The sequence below is a fragment of the Coregonus clupeaformis genome, chromosome 13 (genome assembly GCF_020615455.1).
Source record: "Coregonus clupeaformis isolate EN_2021a chromosome 13, ASM2061545v1, whole genome shotgun sequence".
NCBI lineage: Eukaryota > Metazoa > Chordata > Actinopteri > Salmoniformes > Salmonidae > Coregonus > Coregonus clupeaformis.
Genome location: NC_059204.1, coordinates 7,454,333 through 7,476,947, shown reverse-complemented (window position 1 = coordinate 7,476,947; position 22,615 = coordinate 7,454,333). Strand labels below are relative to the sequence as shown.

Genomic DNA, 22,615 nt, shown 5'->3' with positions numbered 1-22,615 from the left:
AAGCGGCCTCTCATATGCCTTTTACTGAGGAGTGGCTTCCGTCTGGCCACTCTACCATAAAGGCCTGATTGGTGGAGTGCTGCAGAGATGGTTGTCCTTCTGGAAAGTTCTCCCATCTCCACAGAGGAACTCTGGAGCTCTGTCATGTCAGAGTGACCATCGGGTTCTTGGTCACCTCCCTGACCAAGGCCCTTCTCCCCCGAATTTCTCAGTTTGGCCGGGCGGCCAGCTCTAGGAAGAGTCTTGGTGGTTCCAAACTGACGCACTGGCAACTGTGGGACCTTATTTAGACAGGTGTGTGCTTTTCCAAGTCATGTCCAATCAATGGAAACAGGATGCACCTGAGCTCAATTTCAAGTGTCATACCAAGGGGTCTGAATACTTATGTACATAAAGTATTTCTGTTTTTTATTTTTAATAAATGTGTATTATGGGGTATTGTGTGTAGATTGATGAGGAAAACAATTTAATTTAATCAATTTTAGAATAAGGCTGTAATGTAACAATATGTGGAAAAAGTGAAGGGGTCTGAATACTTTCCGAATGCTCTGTATGGTTCCGGTACATTTCTCAAATGTCTGGTAAATTTTAAATGTCAGGCACCTCATTTTCATAATGGAAACCCTGACACACACACACACACACACACACACACACACACACACACACACACACACACAGCCATCAGAGGTTAAACAGTAGCTCTGAGGTCTGGTCATTGATTCTGAGAACAGCAGTAGATTTCACTTTGTTCTCTCTCTCTCTTGCTGTGTGTGTGTGTGTGTGTGTGTGTCTGTGTGTGTGTGTCTGTGTGTGTGTGTGTGTGTGTGTGTGTGTGTGTGTGTGTGTGTGTGTGTGTGTGTGTGTGTGTGTGTGAGTGTGTGTTTGTGTGTGCGTGTGTTAGCGTGTGTGTGTGTGTGTGTGTGTGTGTGTGTGTGAGAGAGATAGGGAGGGGAGACTGGGTGATTTGGCGCCACCTTCTGGCCTAATACCTAATAACACACAGCTACCATAAAAGCAGCTCCATAAGAAAAATGAAACGATGGATGAAACCTTTTTTAAAAAACAGTTTTTATTGTCTCGTCCTTTACAGAACACAAAACTCTTTTTACATTTTTGAAATTTTTATATCGCACTATTTACATTTTGAGAAGGTTGACAGATCCAGAGATGGTAATTACTGAGTGTTGGTCGGCGATGGACGGATAAGGTGTGTGTGTGATCCAGACGCACTTAGAGTGAGAAACCTTTCGGCAAAACCTATCCTCTGAAAACAATAATAAAAAATAAAAAAACACTACAGTTTACTATAGAATACTACAGGACTTACTATAGAATTCTGTATTAAACTGTAGTATACTGTAGAATACTATACTACACATGGTAGTATCCCTCGATCATGTGTAGTACTTAGTATATAATGTTTGTATACTGTAGAATACTATAGTAAATACTACAGTATTATCCACAAAATAACACTGTAGTAAATACTACAATAATATCGGCAAAAACCATTTTTTTTATATAGTAAATACAGTATTCAATTTGCATATACCCTGCCCATTCCCCTCCCCCATATTCCAATTTGTGCCACCCATAAGTGAGAAACCTACATGCCAAGTATAGACGATATACTGTCTTCCTTACAGGTTATAGAAAAGAGCGGAAGCGCTGAACTCTGTTCCCAACAGTTTATGGAACATTTGCTCTTTTAGTATTTCTCCAGTAGGTTTCCCACTTCTATGTCAAAGTTAATAAAAACATTTGTGTAAATACTACAGTATCCTACAGTGTGCAAAAACACAACAGTAAATACTACTATTTTTACTACAGTATTTATACTATAATAAACGTTGAATACTACAGTATACTACAGTAAATACTACAGTATTTTTTCATATGGGAACTTTCACAAAATTTCCAGGTTTTCCAAAAATCCTGGTTGGAGTATTCCAGAACTCCGGCTTATTCCCTCCTGATTCCAGAATTCTTCAAACCGGGATTTCTGGAAAACCTGGGAATTTGGGGGAAATGACTGAAATTTTATGACCCTACTAACAACTCACTCACTCACAACCCTTTCCTCATACAGTAAGTTCAACTGACATCTCTCTCTAGGGGCCGAGCATTGGTGTGGTGTGTGTTTTAGTTTTTGGGGGTGGACGTTATGTGTGTTTGAAGTTAGGGGTTATTGGGGTTGTTAGGGCGGGATTCATTTAAAGGCAGGTTGCAGCGCTGCACACTGCACTAACGACAATGCGCCTTTAAAGGTCAAGTGCAATGTGCTTGTTGATTGTGCCTTTGATTGAATCACACCCTGGCTGTGTATGTAAGGTCAGTAAGGTTATTGTGCAGTGTGTGTTGGGGGTATGTGCATTATGTGTGTGAATGGTGGGTTTGTTGCTATGTGTGTGTGTGTGGGTTGTTACAGTGTGTTTTCACATTGTATTTGTGTGTGTGTGTGGGGGGGGGTGTCAGGCTGTGCCGTTGGTGTACTTGGATAGTTTATTCTCCAGGTCACAGATTCTCTTCTCCTGAGACAGAACTGTCGCCTTGAGATTCTGAACTTCCTCCAACAACCGCTCTACCAACTGAGGCTGGGGAGAGGGATGGAGGAAGGAGAGATGGAGGAAGGAGAGATGGAGAGATGGAGGAAGGAAGAGGGGTAAGGAGAGATGGAGGAAGGAAGAGGAGGAAGGAGAGATGGAGGAAGGAAGAGGGGGAAGGAGAGATGGAGGAAGGAAGAAGGAGAAGGAGAGATGGAGGAAGGAAGAGGGGTAAGGAGAGATGGAGGAAGGAAGAGGGGTAAGGAGAGATGGAGGAAGGAAGAGGAGGAAGGAGAGATGGAGGAAGGAAGAGGGGGAAGGAGAGATGGAAGAAGGGGAAGGAGAGATGGAGGAAGGAAGAGGGGGAAGGAGAGATGAAGGAAGAGGGGGAAGGAGAGATGGAGGAAGGAAGAGGGGGAAGGAGAGATGAAGGAAGCGGGGGAAGGAGAGATGGAGGAAGGGAAAGAGAGGAGTGTAGAAAAAGGTAGGAGATGGAAAGAAGGAGAAAAAAACAAGAAAGAGGTCAGAGACAGGACAGACAAGTCAGACAGGTCAGGGACAGGACAGCTACAGGAGAGACAGGTAGGGGACAGGACAGACAGTTCAGGGAGAGACAGGTCAGGGACGGGACAGCTACAAGACAGACAGTAAGGGACAGACAGGTCAGGGACAGGACAGCTACAGGACAGACAGGTCAGGGACAGGACAGCTACAGGACAGGGACAGGACAGACAGGTCAGGGACAGGACAGACAGGTCAGGAACAGGAGAGACAGGTCAGGGACAGAACAGACAGGTCAGGGACAGGACAGACAGGTCAGGGACAGGACAGACAGGTCAGGGACAGGACAGACAGGTCAGGGACAGGACAGACAGGTCAGGAAACGACAGGTCAGGCAAGGGACAGAACAGACAGGTCAGGGACAGGAGAGACAGGTCAGGGACAGGACAGACAGGTCAGGGACAGAACAGACAGGTCAGGGGACAGAACAGACAGGTCAGGGACAGGATAGACAGGTCAGGGACAGAACAGACAGGTCAGGGACAAGGGTTTTTAGACAAACAGGCATACAGAGGTGATATATTTAGTGTGACTCACGGGCAGGTTGGCTGAGCCGTCGCAGGAAGACATGCTGCGTCTGGGGGTGGGTCTGGAGTCCAGAACATTCTTCCTGGCCACTTTGAGCTCGCGGCTCTTGGGAGGAACGTAGCCGTCCCTCATGGACTGAAGGATGGGGTCCTCATCTTGCCCCTCCAGCCACTCCTCTGGCTCCAGGGCCGGGTCGGGACCCGCCGTGTCTGGATACAGGTCATCCTGGAACAGGTCCGACTGGAGGGGACAGGAGCGGTGGGGTAGATAGTTTTAACAAGCCGTTAATGCAGGGGGTGTCAAACTCATAACTCATATTATGGAGGGCCTAGTTTCTGCAGGTTTTTGGTTTTTCCTTTCAATTAAGACCTAGACAACCAGGTGAGGAGAGTTCCTTACTAATTAGTGACCTTAATTCATCAATCAAGTACAAGGGAGGAACGAAACCCCGCAGACACTCGGTCCTCTGTGGAAAGAGTCTGACACGTGTGTTAATGTAAGGAGAGAGGGGGAGAGCGTGTGGCTTACCTTTCTAGGTACTGTCATGGCAATGGGCTCACACTTCTTGTCATGGAGCTTATATAACCTGGAGAACAGTGAAAAGTCCGATTTAGAGAATAGCCACAACAAATACTCTCACATTAGCCTGCTGAGCTAAAGCCTACACATTGCATGTACCTGTGCATAACGTCCATCCCTAATTGTGTTTGTGTGTGTGTGTGTGTTTGGGTTTATTGGCATGGACCGTGTTACCAAGATTTACCACCCAAACCAACTCTTGGTTCCCGGGATAAATACCTGCGAGAAACTGGTAAATTATAATACATTATTTATATGAACAGCGTGACGTGAAATGGAACTGTTAAATTATATGTGATGTCTAAATCTGGCTTCTCTATGGCCTTCTCTATGCTATCTCTATGATCAATCGTCAACGCTCAGGGTGGGGACAGACAGCTGGTAATTTATTTTCTTGTGACAGGTTCATTTGCTGCAGCATAGCCTATGCTAAAGTAATATTAGGACTGAACGCACGTCTAATTTACACATCTTCATCTTGCTTTCGGGGTCACCTTATTTTGTAATTGTAAAGATTATTATGTTTTTTATTGCAGCTGAAGAGTTTTAAAACAGCCTATCACTCGAATACTGTTGCTTTAAATCAGTGCGCACGCGAGCGCTCTCTCATTCTTTCTCTCGCTCTATCAATTACATTCAAATTGCATCCAAAATAGATAATCCCGTTGAAGATTGATATACAGTGCATTCGGAAAGTATTCAGACCCCTTGGACTTTTTCCACATTTTGTTACGTTACAGCGTTATTCTATAATGGATTCGATTGTTTTTTTCCCCCCTCACATTACCCCATAATGACAAAGCAAAAACAGTTTTTTTGAAATTTTTGCAAATGTATATAAAATAAATAAATAAATATGACATTTACATAAGTATTCAGACCCTTTACTCAGTACTTCTTTTTTTTTTCCTTCTTTTTTTTTGAGGGTAGATGAGCTTTAATATTGCAGATAGATTGTAACTTCCATCAATGTAATTGTCTGCATCACTTCCAATCCCCAATATGTTTTTTTGTCTCGCAAATATACAGTCGTGGTCAAAAGTTTTGAGAATGACACAAGTATTGGTCATCACAAAGTTTGCTGCTTCAGTGTTTTTAGATATTTTTGTCAGATGTTACTATGGTTTTCTGAAGTATAATTACAAGCATTCCATAAGTGTCAAAGGCTTTTATTGACAATTACATTAAGTTTATGCAAAGAGTCAATATTTGCAGTGTTGACCCTTCTTTTTCAAGACCTCTGCAATCCACCCTGGCATGCTGTCAATTAACTTCTGGGCCTCATCCTGACTGATGGCAGCCCATTCTTGCATAATAAATTATTGGAGTTTGTCAGAATACAGTTGAAGTCGGAAGTTTACATACACTTAGGTTGGAGTCATTAAAACTCGTTTTTCAACCACTCCACAAATTTCTTGTTAACAAACTATAGTTTTGGTAAGTCGGTTAGGACATCTACTTTGTGCATGACACAAGTAATTTTTCCAACAATTGCTTACAGACAGATTATTTCACTTATAATTCACTGTATCACAATTCCAGTGGGTCAGAAGTTTACATACACTAAGTTGACTGTGCCTTTAAACAGCTTGGAAAATTCCAGAAAATGATGTCATGGCTTTAAAAGCTTCTGATAGGTTATTTGACATCATATGAGTCAATTGGAGGTGTACCTGTGGATGTATTTCAAGGCCTACTTTCAAACTCAGTTCCTCTTTGCTTGACATCATGGGAAAATCAAAATAAATCAGCCAAGACCTCAGAAAAAAATAGTAGACCTCCACAAGTCTGGTTCATCCTTGGGAGCAATTTCCAAACGCCTGAAGGTACCATGTTCATCTATATAAACAATAGTACGTAAGTATAAACACCATGGGACCACGCAGCCGTCATACCGCTCAGGAAGGAGACGCGTTGTCTCCTAGAGATGGACGTACTTTGGTGTGAAAAGTGCAAATCAATCCCAGAACAACAGCAAAGGACCTTGTGAAGATGCTGGAAGAAACAGGTACAAAATTATCTATATCCACAGTAAAACGAGTCCTATATCGACATAACCTGAAAGGCCACTCAACAAGGAAGAAGCCACTGCTCCAAAACCGCCATAAAAAACCCAGACTACGGTTTGCAACTGCACATGGGGACGAAGATCGTACTTTTTGGAGAAATGTCCTCTGGTCTGATGAAACAAAAATAGAACTGCTTGGCCATAATGACCATCGTTATGTTTGGAGGGAAAAGGTGGTCCTTGCAAGCCGAAGAACACCATCCCAACCGTGAAGCACGGGGGTGGCAGCATCATGCTGTGGGGGTGCTTTGCTGCAGGAGGGACTGGTGCACTTCACAAAATAGATGGCATCATAAGGAAGGAAAATTATGTGGATATATTGAAGCAAGATCTCAAGACATCAGTCAGGAAATTAAAGATTGGTCACAAATGGGTCTTCCAAATGGACAATGACCCCAAGCATACTTCCAAAGTTGTGGCAAAATGGCTTAAGGACAACAAAGTCAAGGTATTGGAGTGGCCATCACAAAGGCCTGACCTCAATCCTATAGAACATTTGTGGGCAGAACTGAAAAAGCCTGTGCGAGCAAGGAGGCCTACAAACCTGACTCAGTTACACCAGCTCTGTCAGGAGGAATGGGCCAAATTTCACCCAACTTATTGTGGGAAGCTTGTGGAAGGCTACCCGACATGTTTGACCCAAGTTAAACCTTTTAAAGCCAATGCTATCAAATACTAATTGAGTTTATGTACACTTCTGACCCACTGGGAATGTGATGAAAGAAATAAAAGCTGAAATAAATCATTCTCTCTACTATTATTCTGACATTTCACATTCTTAAAATAAAGTGGTGATCCTAACTGACCTAAGACAGGGAATTTTTACTAGGATTAAATGTCAGGAATTGTGAAAAACTGAGTTAAAATTTATTTGGCGAGATGTATGTAAACTTCAGACAGGGTTTTTGTTTGTCCACCCGCCTCTTGAGGATTGACCACAAGTTCTCAATGGGATTAAGGTCTGGGCAGTTTCCTGGCCATGGACCCAAAATGTCGATGTTTTGTTCCCTGAGCCACTTAGTTATCACTTTTGCCTTATGGCAAGGTGCTCCATCATGCTGGAAAAGGCATTGTTCGTCACCAAACTGTTCTTGGATGGTTGGGAGAACTTGCTCTCGGAGGATGTGTTGGTACCATTCTTTATTCATGGATGTGTTCTTAGGCAAAATTGTGAGTGAGCCCACTCCCTTGGCTGAGAAGCAACCCCACACATGAATGGTCTCAGGATGCTTTACTGTTGGCATGACACAGGACTGATGGTAGCGCTCACCTTGTCTTCTCCGGACAAGGTGTTTTTTTCCGGATGCCCCAAACAATCGGAAAGGGGATTCATCAGGGAAAATGACTTTACCCCAGTCCTCAGCAGTCCAATCCCTGTACCTTTTGCAGAATATCAGTCTGTCCCTAATGTTTTTCCTGAACCCTTCTATTCTCATCGTTTCTACAGATTGTAAATGGATATTATTATTTTTTGCTAAAAGTATTATTATATTATTGATCGATTGACTATGACTTTTCAGATCACCCAGTAGTGCTATCTGCAGGGTTAGCTCCAGGTAAATATTGCAATCCTTTAGCCATTCCTGGACCCGTGTCCAAAAACAAGCTACAAATGGACAGTACCAAAACAAATGATCTAATGATTCTGTACTTTGTTGAAGCACCAGCGATTACAGCCTTGAGTCTTCTTGGGTATGACGCTACAAGCTTGACACACCTGTATTTGGGGAGTTTCTCCCAGACATTCAGAGTCTTGTCCCGAAGACACTCCTGCGTTGTCTTGGCTGTGTGCTTAGGGTCGTTGTCCTGTTGGAAGGTGAACCTTCTCTCCAGTCTGAGGTCCTGAGCGCTCTGGAGCAGGTTTTCATCAAGGATCTCTCTGTACTTCGCTCCATTCATCTTTCCCTCGATCCTGACTAGTCTCCCAGTCCCTGCCACTGAAAAACATCCCCACAGTATGACGCTGCCACCACCATACTTCACTGTAGGGATGGTGTCAGGTTTCCTCCAGACGTGACGCTTGGCATTCAGCTCAAAGAGTTCAATCTTGGTTTCATCAGACCAGAGAATCTTGTTTCTCATGGTCTGAGAGTCTTTAGGTGACTTTTGGCAAACTCCAATCGGGCTGTCATGTGCCTTTTACTGAGGAGTGGCTTCCGTCTGGCCACTCTACCTTAAAGACCTGATTGGAGGAGTGCTACAGAGATGGTTGTCCTTCTGGAAGGAACTCTGGAGCTCGGTCAGAGTGACCATCAGGTTCTTGGTCACCTACCTGACCAAGGCCCTTCTCCCCCAATTGCTCAGTTTGGCCGGGCGGCCAGCTCTAGGAAGAGTCTTGGTGGTTCCAAACTTTTTCAATTTAAGAATGATGGAAGCCACTGTGTTCTTGGGGACCTTCAATGCTGCAGAATTTTTTTTGTACCCTTCTCCAGATCAGTGCCTCGACACAATCTTGTCTCGGAGCTCTCCGGACAATTCCTTCGACCTCATGGCTTGGTTTTTGCTCTGACATGCACTGTCAACTGTGGGACCTTATATAGACAGGTGTGTGCCTTTCCAAATCATGTCCAATGAATTGAATTTACCACAGGTGGACTCAAATCAAGTTCTAGAAACATCTCAAGGACGATCAATGGAAACAGGTTGCACCTGAGCTCAATTTCAAGTCTCATTGCAAAGGGTCTGAATACTTATGTAAATAAGGTATTTCTGTTTATTTTTAATAAATCTGCAAAAAATTATAAAAACCTGTTTTCGCTTTGTCATTATGGGGTATTGTGTGTAGATTGAGGAGGAAACATGTTTATTTAATCCATTTTAGGATAAGGCTGTAACGTAACAAAATGTGGGAAAAGTCAAGGGGTCTGAATACTTTAGGAATGCACTGTGTATATATATATATATATATATATATATATATATATATATATATACACATACTGGTAACTGCCAAAATTAAGGAAACACTTGAGTAAATGAGAGTTCTGGTGGATCTGTTATGGTGTGGGTAGGGGAGGGAATGGCCGGCAGGGATGTAGCTCAGTTGGTAGAGCATGGTGTTTGCAACTCCAGGGTTGTGGGTTCGATTCCCACGGGGGGCCAGTATGAAAAATAATAAAATAATGTATGCACTCACTAACTGTAAGTCGCTCTGGATAAGAGCGTCTGCTAAATGACAAAAATGTAAATGTAAAATGTGTGGGGTGCATTTTCCTGGCGTGGTTAAGGTCCACTCAACCCCTTAAACACCAATAAATACGCAGCCATTCTGAGTGATCACCTTCAACCTATGGTAGAATAATTTATATCCAGGATGACAATGCCCCCATCCACAGGGCACGAGTGGTTTTGATGAGCATGAAAGCAATGTAGGCCGTCCCAACCCAATTCAACACCTATGGGAGATTCTGGACCGTCCCAACCCAATTCAACACCTATGGGAGATTCTGGGCCGTCCCAACCCAATTCAACACCTATGGGAGATTCTGGGCCGTCCCAACCCAATTCAACACCTATGGGAGATTCTGGACCGTCCCAACCCAATTCAACACCTATGGGAGATTCTGGGCCGTCCCAACCCAATTCAACACCTATGGGAGATTCTGGGCCGTCCCAACCCAATTCAACACCTATGGGAGATTCTGGACCGTCCCAACCCAATTCAACACCTATGGGAGATTCTGGACCGTCCCAACCCAATTCAACACCTATGGGAGATTCTGGACCGTCCCAACCCAATTCAACACCTATGGGAGATTCTGGACCGTCCCAACCCAATTCAACACCTATGGGAGATTCTGGACCGTCCCAACCCAATTCAACACCTATGGGAGATTCTGGACCGTCCCAACCCAATTCAACACCTATGGGAGATTCTGGACCGTCCCAACCCAATTCAACACCTATGGGAGATTCTGGGCCGTCCCAACCCAATTCAACACCTATGGGAGATTCTGGACCGTCCCAACCCAATTCAACACCTATGGGAGATTCTGGACCGTCCCAACCCAATTCAACACCTATGGGAGATTCTGGAGCGGCGCCTGACACAGCCATCAACAAAACACCAAATTATGAAATTTCTCGTGGAAGAATGATGTCACAGCACTCCGATAGAGTTCCAGAATCTATGCCAAGGTTCTGGTGGCTCGTGGTGGCTCGTGGTGGCCCAAAGCCCTATTAAGACAGTCTATGTTGGTGTTTCCTTTATTTTGGCAGTTACCTGTATATAGATGTCTACCTACCTCTTTCAGGTAATAGATTGAATGCATTATTATCCATTTATATATTTATCTAATGAATGGTTGGTTTAATAGGCATAAAGCTTCTAACTTATAGCCTCATCTGTCTTCATGTTCACTTGCGCAATAGGCACCTCCGCTCCACTGGCCTCTCTCCTTCTTAGCTCTTGGAGGCCCAGGAAAAAGCTAGACTAGAATAGCTTGTTGGATATTGTTTTTATACTAATAGACTATTCGAAAACGGAATGCAAGCTTGCTCTTGTTTGCTGAATGTTAAACACAGCAGCCAAAAGAACTCGTGGGGAGTTTGAGAGAAGAGAGAATGTGCGATGGCGGTAAGCAGTTATTTATTCAGACCCATAACCATTCAATCTTCGTGAAGAGAAGCGAAAGCCTTCTGCATCTAATTCTAGTCCAACATTATTCAAGGATGTCATTTAGAATGATGAAGATAAGGACAACAAAAGTTATTTAATTTAACTGTTGAGAGAGAGGAAGGAATGAAACCCGCCTCACTCAATGTGGAATGGATTCTATTATTTACTCACCTTTATCTAGAATCTCCAGTTGAAACTAGCCAGCCAGCTAACTAGCTAACTAGCTACTTGCTATTAGCCACCGTTAGCGGTTTTCACCCAACGCTTAGGTTTACCTCCACTGTACTCATATCCTTCCATATCCTTGTCTGTACATAATGCCCTGAATATTTTCTACAACGCCCGAAAATCTGCCCCTCTTCTCTGTACCCAATGCACTAGAAGACCAGTTCTTAAAGCCTTTAGCCGTATCCTTATTCCAGTCCTCCTCTGTTCCCCTGGTGATGTAGAGGCTAACCCAGGCCCTGCAGCCCACAGTATCACTCCTACTCCCCAGGAGCTATCATTTGTTGACTTCTGTAACCGTAAAAGCCTTGGTTTTCAGCACGTTAACATCAGAAGCCTACTTCCTAAGTTTGAGTTATTCACTGCGTTAGCACACTCCGCCAACCCTGATGTTCTAGCAGTGTCTGAATCCAAAAATTCTGAAATTTCCAACCCCAACTACAACATTTTCCGTCTAGATAGAACTGCCAAAGGGGGTGGAGTTGCAATCTACTGTAGAGATAGCCTGCAGAGCTCTATCATATTATCCAGGTCTGTGCCCAAAGAGTTTGAGCTTCTACTTCTAAAAATCCACCTTTCCAGAAATAAGTATCTCACTGTTGCCGCTTGCTCCAGACCCCCCTCAGCCCCCAGCTGTGCCCTGGACACCATATGTGAATTGATTGCCCCCCATTTATCCTCAGAGTTCGTACTGCTTGGTGACCTAAATTGGGATATGCAACTTGCCCATGCCCCCCCCGCTTCTCCTTCACACAAATTCAGACAGCTGATGTTCTGAAAGAGCTGCAAAATCTGAACCCCTACGAATCATCTGGGCTAGACAATCTGGACCCTTTCTTTCTAAAACTAGCCGCCGAAATTGTCGCAACCCCTATTACTAGCCTGTTCAACCTCTCTTTCGTAACGTCTGAGATCCCCAGAGATTGGAAAGCTGCCGCGGTCATCCCCCCTCTTCAAAGGGGGTGACACTCTAGATCCAAACTGTTACAGACCTATATCCATCCTGCCCTGCCTTTCGAAAGTTTTTGAAAGCCAAGTTAACAAACAGATCACCGACCATTTGAATCCCACCGTACCTTCTCCACTATGCAATCCGGTTTCCGAGCTGGTCATGGGTGCACCTCAGCCACGCTCAAGGTCCTAAACAATATTATAATCGAGATCGATAATAAACAGTACTGTGCAGCCGTCTTCATCGACCTGGCCAAGGCTTTCGACTCTGTCAACCACCGCATTCTTATTGGCAGACTAAATAGCCTTGGTTTCTCAAATGACTGCCTCGCCTGGTTCACCAACTACTTCTTAGATAGAGTTCAATGTGTCAAATCGAAGGGGCCTGTTGTCTGGACCTATGGCAGTCTCTATGGGGGGTGCCACAGGGTTCAATTCTTGGGCCGACTCTTTTCTCTGTGTATATCAATGATGTCGCTCTTGCTGCTGGTGACTCTCAGATCCACGTATACGCAGACGACACCATTTTGTATACATCTGGCCCTTCATTGGACACTGTGTTAACAAACCTCCAAACGAGCTTCAATGCCATACAACACTCCTTCAGTAGCCTCCAACTGCTCTTAAACACTAGTAAAACTAAATGCATGCTCTTCAATCGAACGCTGCTGGCACCCGCCCATCCGACTAGAATCACTACTCTCGACGGGTCTGACCTAGAGTATGTGGACAACTACAAATACCTAGGTGTCTGGTTAGACTGTAAACTCTCCTTCCAGACTCACATTAAGAATCTCCAATCCAAAGTTAAATCTAGAATCGACTTCCTATTTCGCAACAAAGCCTCCTTCACTCATGCTGCCAAACATGCCCTCGTAAACTGACTATCCTACCGATCCTTGACTTCGGCGATGTCATTTACAAAATAGCCTCCAACACTCTACTCAGCAAATTGGATGTAGTCTATCACAGTGCCATCCGTTTTGTCACCAAAGCCCCACACACTACCCACCACTGTGACCTGTATGCTCTTGTTGGCTGGTCCTCACTACATATTCGTCGCCAAACCCACTGGCTCCAGGCCATCTATAAATCACTGCTAGGCAAATCCCCGCCTTATCTTAGCTCCTTGGTCACCATAGCAACACCCACCCGTAGTATGCATTCCAGCAGATATATCTCACTGGTCATCCCCAAAGCCAACACCTCCTTTGGCCGCCATTCCTTCCAGTTCTCTGCTGCCAATGACTGGAACGAATTGCAAAAATCTCTGAAGCTGGAGACTCTTATCTCCCTCACTAACTTTAAGCATCAGTTGTCAGAGCACCTTACCGATCACTGCACACAGCCCATCTGAAATTAGCCCACCCAACTACCTCATCCCCATATTGTTATTTATTTTGCTAATTTGCACCCCAGTATCTCTATTTGCACATCATCTCTTGCACATCTATCATTCCAGTGTTAATACTAGTTGTAATTATTTTGCACTATAGCCTATTTATTGCCTTAGCTCCATAACTTGCTACATTTGCATTTACATTTAAATGTTTAGTCATTTAGCAGACACTCTTATCCAGAGCGACTTACAGGAGCAATTAGGGTTAAGTGCCTTGCTCAAGGGCACATCGACAGATTGTTTTTATCGCACTGCTTTGCTTTATCTTGGCCAGGTCACAGTTGTAAATGAGAACTTGTTCTCAACTGGCTTACCTGGTTAAATAAAGGTTAAATAAATAAAACAAGTTATTAAATGATCAGTTGCTACAGACCTGCCTGATTATTGCCCAAGATGATGGATATACTGACAAGATACTCGTCTCTCCGCCTTAACAATGGGAGTCGTTGTCCACAAAGCGGCTGTCTAGCTCCCGGCTATCCTTTCTTTGGCTTTGGTGAAATTAAAATTAAAATAAAATTAAAATAGCCTATCATATCCGATTAGGCAACGGCACAATCATTTGGGCTTTTTTTGAGCTTGGGCTCATAAAATGTCTTTTAATGTAGGGCTCATCTGGCTCAGGTAGCAACAGGGTTGAATTTTCATGCTGATCAAAGCTCTAATCAAATCTAGACATATTGATATGCTTTATAATGCTTTTGAATGACACTTCCGGTTTTGGAGGGGTTACCCGGCAGAAAAGGGATTTATTCTTGGGATGGAACATTGGGAAAATACTGGAGAAATATAAATAATCAACCCCACACTATTAGAAGTAAAGGTGCCTGGAATAAATAAATATATACAATAAAAAAATAAAAAATAATAATGTATGCAGATAAGAGCGTCTGCTAAATGAAAAAAAAATAAATAATAATTTTGGGTTGCCACATCGACGGAACCTTTCCAGTTCAAAAAGGGTCTTCAAGGAACCCCTGTGTAAAGGTTCAAACCGGAACCTTTTTGTGATGGGAGGGGTTACATTTTGAACCTTTTTAATAACATATTGTAGAGGCGTGGCTTATTGGAGGCGTGCCTTTCAGATTGTGATTTTTGGGCACCTGTTAGTGTAAATGTCATTCCTGTTCATCATGTTATGTTTATACACTGAACATTTTTATTTTCCTTTAATATTGATGCATATTAAATAATCAAATTGAATTGTATTGTATTTGTCACATGCGGCGTATACAACAGGTGTAGACCTTTACCGTGAAATGCTTACGAGCCCTTAACCAACAATGCAGAGTTTAAAAAAAAAAAGTAAGTAAGAAAACATTTGCTAAATAAACTATAGGAAAAATAGTAACACAATAAAATAACAATAACGAGACTACATACAAGGGGTACGGGTTAGTCAAGGTAATTTAGGTAATATGTACATGTAGGTAGAGTTAAAGTGACCATGCATAGATAATAAACAGAGAGTAGCAGCAGCGTATGTGAAGAGTGTGAAAGAATGTGTGTGTGTGTGTGTGTGTGTGTGTGGCGTCAATATGCATGTGTGTGTGTGTGTTTTGTGTGTGTTTGTGTTGGAGTGTCAGGGTAGTATGTGTGTTTTGTGTGTGTGTGTGTGTGTGTGTTGGAGTGTCAGTGTAGTATGTGTGAGTGTGTGTGTGTGTTGGAGTGTCAGGGTAGTATGTGTGTGTGTGTGTGTGTGTGTGTGTGTGTGTGTGTGTGTTGGAGTGTCAGTGTAGTATGTGTGAGTGTGTGTGTGTGTGTGTGTGTGTTGGAGTGTCAGGGTAGTATGTGTGTGTGTGTGTGTGTGTGTGTGTGTGTGTGTGTGTGTGTTGGAGTGTCAGGGTAGTATGTGTGAGTGTGTGTGTGTGTGTGTGTGTTGGAGTGTCAGTGTAGTGTGTGTGTGTGTGTGTGTGTGTGTGTGTGTATGTGTGTGTGTGTGTGTGTTGGAGTGTCAGGGTAGTATGTGTGAGTGTGAGTGGTTATAGTCCAGTGAGTCTACATCGAGCCTGTGTAAGAGAGTCAGTAGAATAAAAACAGGGGGTGAATGCAGATAGTCTGGGTAGCCATTTTGATGAACTGTCCAGAAGTCTTATGGCTTGGTGGTAGAAGCTGTTCAGTGTCCTGTTGGTTCCAGACTTGGTGCGTCAGTACTGCTTGCCGTGCGGTAGCAGAGAGAACGGTCTATGACTTGGGTGACTGGAGTCTTTGACAATTTTGTGATGTACTGGGCCGTACGCACTACCCTCTGCAGCGCCTTGCGGTCAGATGCCGAGCAGTTGCCATACCAGGCGGTGATGCAACCAGTCAGGATACTCTCTGGTGCAGCTGTAGAAACTTTTGAGGTCCCGTGCCAAATCTTTTCAGCCTCCTGAGGGGGAAGAGGCGTTGTCGTGGCCTCTTCAAGACCGTGTTGGTGTGTTTGGACCATGATAGGACTTTAGTGATGTGGACACCCGAGGAACTTGAAGCTCTCGACCGCTCCACTAAAGCCCTGTCGATGTGAATGGGGGCGTGCTCGGCCGGTTCCTTGAGGATCTCCAGGGGTTCCTTGAGGATGTCCAGGGGTTCCTTGAGGATCTCCAGGGGTTCCTTGAGGATCTCCAGGGGTTTCTTGAGGATCTCCAGGGGTTCCTTGAGGATCTCCAGGGGTTCCTTGAGGATCTCCATGGGTTCCTTGAGGATCTCCAGGGGTTCCTTGAGGATCTCCAGGGGTTCCTTGAGGATCTCCAGGGGTTTCTTGAGGATTTACAGGGGTTTCTTGAGGATCTCCAGGGGTTCCTTGAGTGTAGTGTGTGTGTGTGTGTGTGTGTGTGTGTGTGTGTGTGTGCATTCTCCTACCTGGCAATCTCACACTTGCTGACATCCATTCCTCTCTTGGGCATGAAGCCCATCCCCCTCTGAGGCTCCTTGCTGCTGAAGGTACTGAGGTAGTGGACATAGGGAGGTTCCTCTGTTATTTCAAAGTACCGGATACTACTGTCCCCCTGGAGAGGAGGGGAGGGGAGGAGAGAGCAGAGAAGAGAATGGTGGGGAGGTGAGGTGAGGGGGAGAGGAGATGAGAGGAGGGGGAGGTTAGGAGGGGTGGGGTGGGGAGAGGAGGGGTTGGGAGGGGAGAGCAGGGAGGTGAGGAGAGGAGGGGTGGGGTGGGGGCGAGGAGGGGTGGGGTGGGGGCGAGGAGGGATTGGGAGGGGAGAGGAGAGGCGAGGGTAAAGGAGAGGGGAGGGTAAAGAGAGGGGAGGGTAAATGAGAGGGGAGGGTAAATGAGAGGGGAGGGTAAAGGAGAGGGGAGGGTAAATGAGAGGGTAGAGGAGAGGAGAGGGTAGAGGAGGGGAAGGGGAGAGGACAACATTATTTACTACTAAAGCATGTGTCAAACTCATTCCACGGAGGGCCGAGTGTCTGCGGGTTTCCACTCCTCTCTTGTACTTGATTGATGAATTATGGTCACTAATTAGTAAAGAACTCCCCTCACTTGGTTGTCTAGGTCTTAACTGAAAGGAAAAGCCCAAAACCTGCAGACGCTAGGCCCTCCACGGAATGAGTTGGACACCCCTGATCTAAAGGCAGATGGAGAGGATTTACAGCACTAGTAGTAGTAGAGGAGGCAGTATCTACTGTCACAGGGGGATAACTTCCTACCTTTCCACAGAGGTAAACCATGTTGGTGTCTGGGTCGTAGTATGGTAGCAACACACCGTTACTTGTGTCCAACTCCAACAGTGCAATAGGTTCCTCAAACTGTGTCTGCAGAAAGATTAGAAAAACATATGATTGATGTTCATTGTCCTTCAAGAGATACGAGTCAGAGATATTAATGTGTCTGTCCATACCTGTCCTGTCTGTGTGTGTGTCCTGATTATGTGTGTCCTGACTGTGTGTCCTGACTGTATGTCCTGACTGTATGTCCTGACTTTGTGTGTGTGTCCTGACTGTGTGTCCTGACTGTGTGTGTCCTGTCTGTGTGTGTCCTGACTGTGTGTCCTGTCTGTGTGTGTGTGTCCTGTCTGTGTGTGTGTGTCCTGTCTGTGTGTGTGTGTCCTGACTGTGTGTCCTGTCTGTGTGTGTGTGTCCTGACTGTGTGTCCTGACTGTATGTCCTGACTGTGTGTGTCCTGTCTGTGTGTGTGTCCTGTCTGTGTGTGTCCTGACTGTGTGTCCTGACTGTGTGTGTCCTGTCTGTGTGTGTCCTGACTGTGTGTCCTGTCTGTGTGTGTGTGTCCTGACTGTGTGTGTCCTGACTGTGTGTCCTGACTGTGTGTCCTGTCTGTGTGTGTCCTGACTGTGTGTGTGTCCTGTCTGTGTGTGTTCTGACTGTGTGTCTGTGTGTGTCCTGTCTGTGTGTGTCCTGTCTGTGTGTGTCCTGTCTGTGTGTGTCCTGTCTGTGTGTCCTGACTGTGTGTGTGTCCTGACTGTGTGTCCTGTCTGTGTGTGTCCTGACTGTGTGTCCTGACTGTGTGTGTGTGTCCTGACTGTGTGTGTGTGTGTCCTGACTGTGTGTCCCCTGTCTGTGTGTATCCTGTCTGTGTGTGTCCTGACTGTGTGTGTCCTGACTGTGTGTGTCCTGTCTGTGTGTGTCCTGACTGTGTGTGTGTGTGTCCTGACTGTGTGTCCCCTGTCTGTGTGTATCCTGTCTGTGTGTGTCCTGACTGTGTGTGTCCTGTCTGTGTGTGTCCTGTCTGTGTGTGTCCTGACTGTGTGTGTGTGTGTCCTGACTGTGTGTCCCCTGTCTGTGTGTATCCTGTCTGTGTGTGTCCTGACTGTGTGTGTGTGTCCTGTCTGTGTGTGTGTGTCCTGACTGCGTGTCCTGACTGCGTGTCCTGTCTGTGTGTCCTGACTGTGTGTGTCTGTGTGTCCTGACTGTGTGTGTCCTGACTGTGTGTGTCCTGACTGTGTGTGTGTGTCCTGTGTGTGTCTGTGTGTCCTGCCTGTGTGTGTCCTGACTGTGTGTGTCCTGACTGTGTGTGTGTGTCCTGTGTGTGTCTGTGTGTCCTGACTGTGTGTGTCTGTGTGTCCTGACTGTGTGTGTCCTGACTGTGTGTGTCCTGACTGTGTGTGTGTGTCCTGTGTGTGTCTGTGTGTCCTGACTGTGTGTGTCCTGACTGTGTGTGTGTATGTGTCGGCTTGTGTATGTGTGTTACCGGGTCCCACAGCCCCAGCTCTCTCTGGCTCATCCTGGTGAAGCCGGTAGTGAACAGGTTTCCGTCTCTGGTGAAGATGGCCCTCATTGGTCGGATCCCCTCATGTGGAGTCATCCTCTCCTATTGGACAGAACGGAGAAGCCAGACATCACTAACAGAGTACAGAGACTGGATTTACTCTGAGGCGTGTTGTAGTGAGCTTGACATTTACAGGTCATTTCCAATTGAGCCGTCATGTGCAGCTTTTACCATGAACGCAATCTCCGCGAAAACGGGAGCATTGACGACAGCACTTTACAACGCAACTCGGATTGAATCCTGGCCTTATTACTGGGCCCAGAATACAGTCCCACACTGCTGTTTGTAAATTAACCACCACCTCCCCCTCCCTCCCCTCCCCTCCCCTCCCTCCCCTCCCTCCCTCCTCCCTCTCCCCTCCCCCCTACCCTCCCCTTCCCCAGCTCACCGCGACCACCTCTCTCTTGCGGGGGTCACATACGCGGAGCCGTCGGTCCTTACAGGTGGTGCAGAACAGGCTGCCGTTACGGTTCCAGCTGACGTTGTAGATGAGGTCTGGGTGGTCGTCCATGGAGATGAGGGCCTCGCCAGTTCCCACGTTCCAGATTATTATCAGGTTATCACTGCCTGGGGGAGGGAGGGAGGGAGGGGGAGGGAGGGAGAGAGAGAGGGAGGGAGGGAGTAAAAGTGTGTGTGCGTGTGTGTGTTGGTGTACCTACAGTGAGTTGTATGGCGTGTTTCTGCAGTGAGTTGTGTGTGTGTGTGTGTGTGTGTGTGTTTGTGTACCTGCAGTGAGTTGTATGGTGTGTGTGTGTGTGTGCGTGCGTGCGTGCGTGGTCCATGTGTGTGGCGTGTGTGTGTGTGTGTGTGTACCTGCAGTGAGTAGTATGTTGCGTGCAGTGGGGTGCCAGGTGACAATGCCGACGCGTTTGGAGTGTCCCTCCAGGACCACGATGGGCTCTGATATGGGCCGGGTCCCCATCTGGTCAGGGATCTGCCACACCTGCAGGGGGACACAATATAACTTAACACCTACAGGGGACACAAAACAACGTTACACATATAGGGGGTCACAAAACAACGTTACACATATACACAAAATAATGTTACTTAACGCACACTGTTTTTTCAAATACACACACACACTCTCGGCCCTGCGCGCACACACACACACATAAACACTCTCTAATAATCTAATGATAGCTGATAGCCATTTTAGCTGGTCCGGTAATCCATGTCTTTCTCTGTGAAGTCCAGAGGATGACATCACAACTAAGGCCACACACACACACACACACACACACACTCAGGCTGCCAGCGTTACCATGGCGGTGGTGTCCTCTGAGCCGGATGCCAGGATGTTGTCGTTGTGAGGGCACCAGTCGATGTCCAGGACGGGCCCAGTGTGGCCAGTTACCAACGGGTGGTTCTTATCCAGACGACCCATCTACAACGCACACAGGACAGGACAGAAAGGAGGATGACATCACTGCACAATACATAGTCTCTAACTCCTCTAGTTAGTACACTCTACATTCTAGCAACAGCAATACAGATGTTTAAGTTATGCCCGACGTTTTAGAATGTCTATATAATATCGATGTGGTTCCTGAGATGTTAAACATCAGATAATCTCTGCACAGCGGGACTGCAATAAGGAACGCAACCATAATTCCACTCTACATATTAGGAGAGGGAGACCGGGGTTGGTTGTCACTGTTTTCTCTGGTGTATTTCTCTGGTGTATTTCTCTGGTGTGTATTTCTCAGCACCAGTATATTAGAAGACAACAGGATCAACGTGTTGGGTTGAAACCCTTTTATCCTCTTATGTCTTATTCCAACATGGAGTTATTAGCCATCAAACGCACTCTGTCCACTTGACAACCAGACCCCATCGTGCTATGTAGCTTCTTCCTGTTGTAACAGGAAGTGAAGGAGTACAGCGCACAGCCTTAGAAATAGCCTTTCTTAGATAGAACCATATTCCTAACAAAACCACATGACATTTTGAGTACATTTTTGTGTGTGTGTGTGTGTTTGCACATGCGTGTGTGTGTGTGGGGGTGGCAATGAAGGGAGCTTGGGATTTATTGTATAGTGGCAGTTGGATTGTGACAAGGGCATTTCCATGTAAAAGGCACTAACATGGGAATTTGGTGTCAAATGAAAGCTACGAGGCTATATTTCTCAGAAATCAAGGCATATATAAATGTTTCAAACATTTTCCATTCTAAAAATGAGGAATAAGCAAAGGCTTTTATTTCTGGTCAAACAGATAGGTCTTAGAGAACAGTAGAGTAGAGTACAGGACATTAGAGTAGAGTACAGCAGAGTACAGTATAATTTACTGTATTGTACTGTAATGTACTGTACTGAACTCTACCGCTGTGCTCTACTGTGATGTCCAAGCCTGCGAAACATAGACGTCTGTGATTGGTACAGATTTGGTCCGGACCAACCAAATTTGGTCTAAATTAGATTTTTTTTCTTTCTACAGATCTACACAACCTATTCCACATTTTCAGAGTGAAAGAAAATTATAGAACATTTTTCCAAATTAATAAAAAAATCTAAAAATGAAGATGTGTATTGTCAAGTATTGTGGTGGCAGCCTCATGTTATGGGTTTGCTTGTCACCGGCAGAAACTACGGAGTTTGTCAGGATGAAAATACATTTGAAAGCAGCAGATAAAAAGTTAGAAGAAAACCCGCCTCAGTCTTCTGAAAACCTAACCCTGGGATATAGTTGTATTTTTCAGCGGGACAATTACAAGATGTTTAATGCCAAAGACACACAAGAATGGCTTTCCAAGAGGTGTTGAGTGGTCCTGACTTAAATTTGCTTGAAAACCAGAGACATGGTTTGAATATTGCTGTCCATCAATGACTCCCAACCAAATCTTGGCGGTTTTGGCATCTTCCTTGCTGAGCGGCCTTTCAGGTTATGTCGATAAAGGACTTGTTTTACTGTGGATATAGATACTTATGTACCTGTTTCCTCCAGCATCTTCACAAGGTCCTTTGCTGTTGGTCTGGGATTGATTTGCACTTTTCGCACCAAAGTATGTTCATCTCTAGGAGACAGAATGCGTCTCCTTCCTGAGCGGTATGACGGCTGCGTGGTCCCATGGTATTTATATTTGCGTACTATTGTTTGTACAGATGAATGTGGTACCTTCAGGAGTTTGTAAATTGCTCCCAAGGATGAACCAGACTTGTGGAGGTCTACCATATTATTTCTGAGGTCTTGGCTGTGTCAACTTAGTGTATGTAAACTTCTGACCCACTGGAATTGTGATACAGTGAATTATAAGTGAAATAATCTCTGTAAACAATTGTTGGAAACATTACTTGTGTCATGCACAAAGTAGATGTCCTAACCGACTTGCAAAAATTATAGTTTGTTAACAAGACATTTGTGGAGTGGTTGAAAAACGAGTTTTAATGATTCCAAACTAAGTGTATGTAAACTTCCGACTTCAACTGTATATAGACTCTCCAACCCTCTAATATATACATTTTCTTTCTTTTTTTTTTTTATATCTCTCCCTCTCTCCTACTCTTCCTCCCTCTGTCTGTCCATCCCTCTAATATATAACCATGTCTATCTCTCCCTCTCTGAAGTGAAGATCATATTCAGCCACTTCAGTTTGCTCCTCAATTCACCTTGGTTGAAGAGTGAGGGAGCGGAGCGTTCCTTTCATTTATCTCTCCCTCCCTCTCTCCCACTGTTCCTCCCTCTTTCTGTCCATCTAATTATCTCTCAGTCTTTCAGTCTGTATGTCTATTTCTCAGTAATAGTTGACAGTTCAGATTCAGTCAGTATCAGAGATCAGAAGATGTTCCCCGCCCCAAAACACTATCCAGTGATCTGCTTAGAGGGAAAACTTGTGAGAATCTGTAGGCCAAATGACCCGTAAGGACTTGGTCAATATCGTCCTTTTATGGTCTGGGTCCGTCTGTTTAAAAAGCCAGTCTCT

The 22,615-nt window shown here is 45.1% G+C and overlaps 1 protein-coding gene across 4 annotated transcripts in view; it reads right to left on the bottom strand.

The window, feature by feature from the left end:
* Positions 1-1,074: 1,074 nt before the first annotated feature.
* Positions 1,075-22,615, bottom strand: part of LOC121579106 (coronin-6-like) — a 38,530-nt gene continuing 16,989 nt past the window's right edge. For 3 of the 4 annotated variants that reach the window (XM_041893404.2, XM_041893403.2, XM_041893406.2), the window contains exons 3-11: positions 19,958-20,080; positions 19,507-19,636; positions 19,082-19,260; positions 18,616-18,735; positions 17,118-17,222; positions 16,317-16,462; positions 4,164-4,221; positions 3,645-3,875; positions 2,470-2,597 (exon numbers count right to left, since the gene is read on the bottom strand). In XM_041893404.2, coding sequence (XP_041749338.2) covers positions 2,475-2,597; positions 3,645-3,875; positions 4,164-4,221; positions 16,317-16,462; positions 17,118-17,222; positions 18,616-18,735; positions 19,082-19,260; positions 19,507-19,636; positions 19,958-20,080 — 1,215 coding nt within the window. In that variant the 3' untranslated portion in view covers positions 2,470-2,474. Of the gene's footprint in view, positions 1,268-2,469; positions 2,598-3,644; positions 3,876-4,163; positions 4,222-16,316; positions 16,463-17,117; positions 17,223-18,615; positions 18,736-19,081; positions 19,261-19,506; positions 19,637-19,957; positions 20,081-22,615 lie in introns of those variants that run through there. The other variant, XM_041893405.2, reaches the window with a different exon arrangement.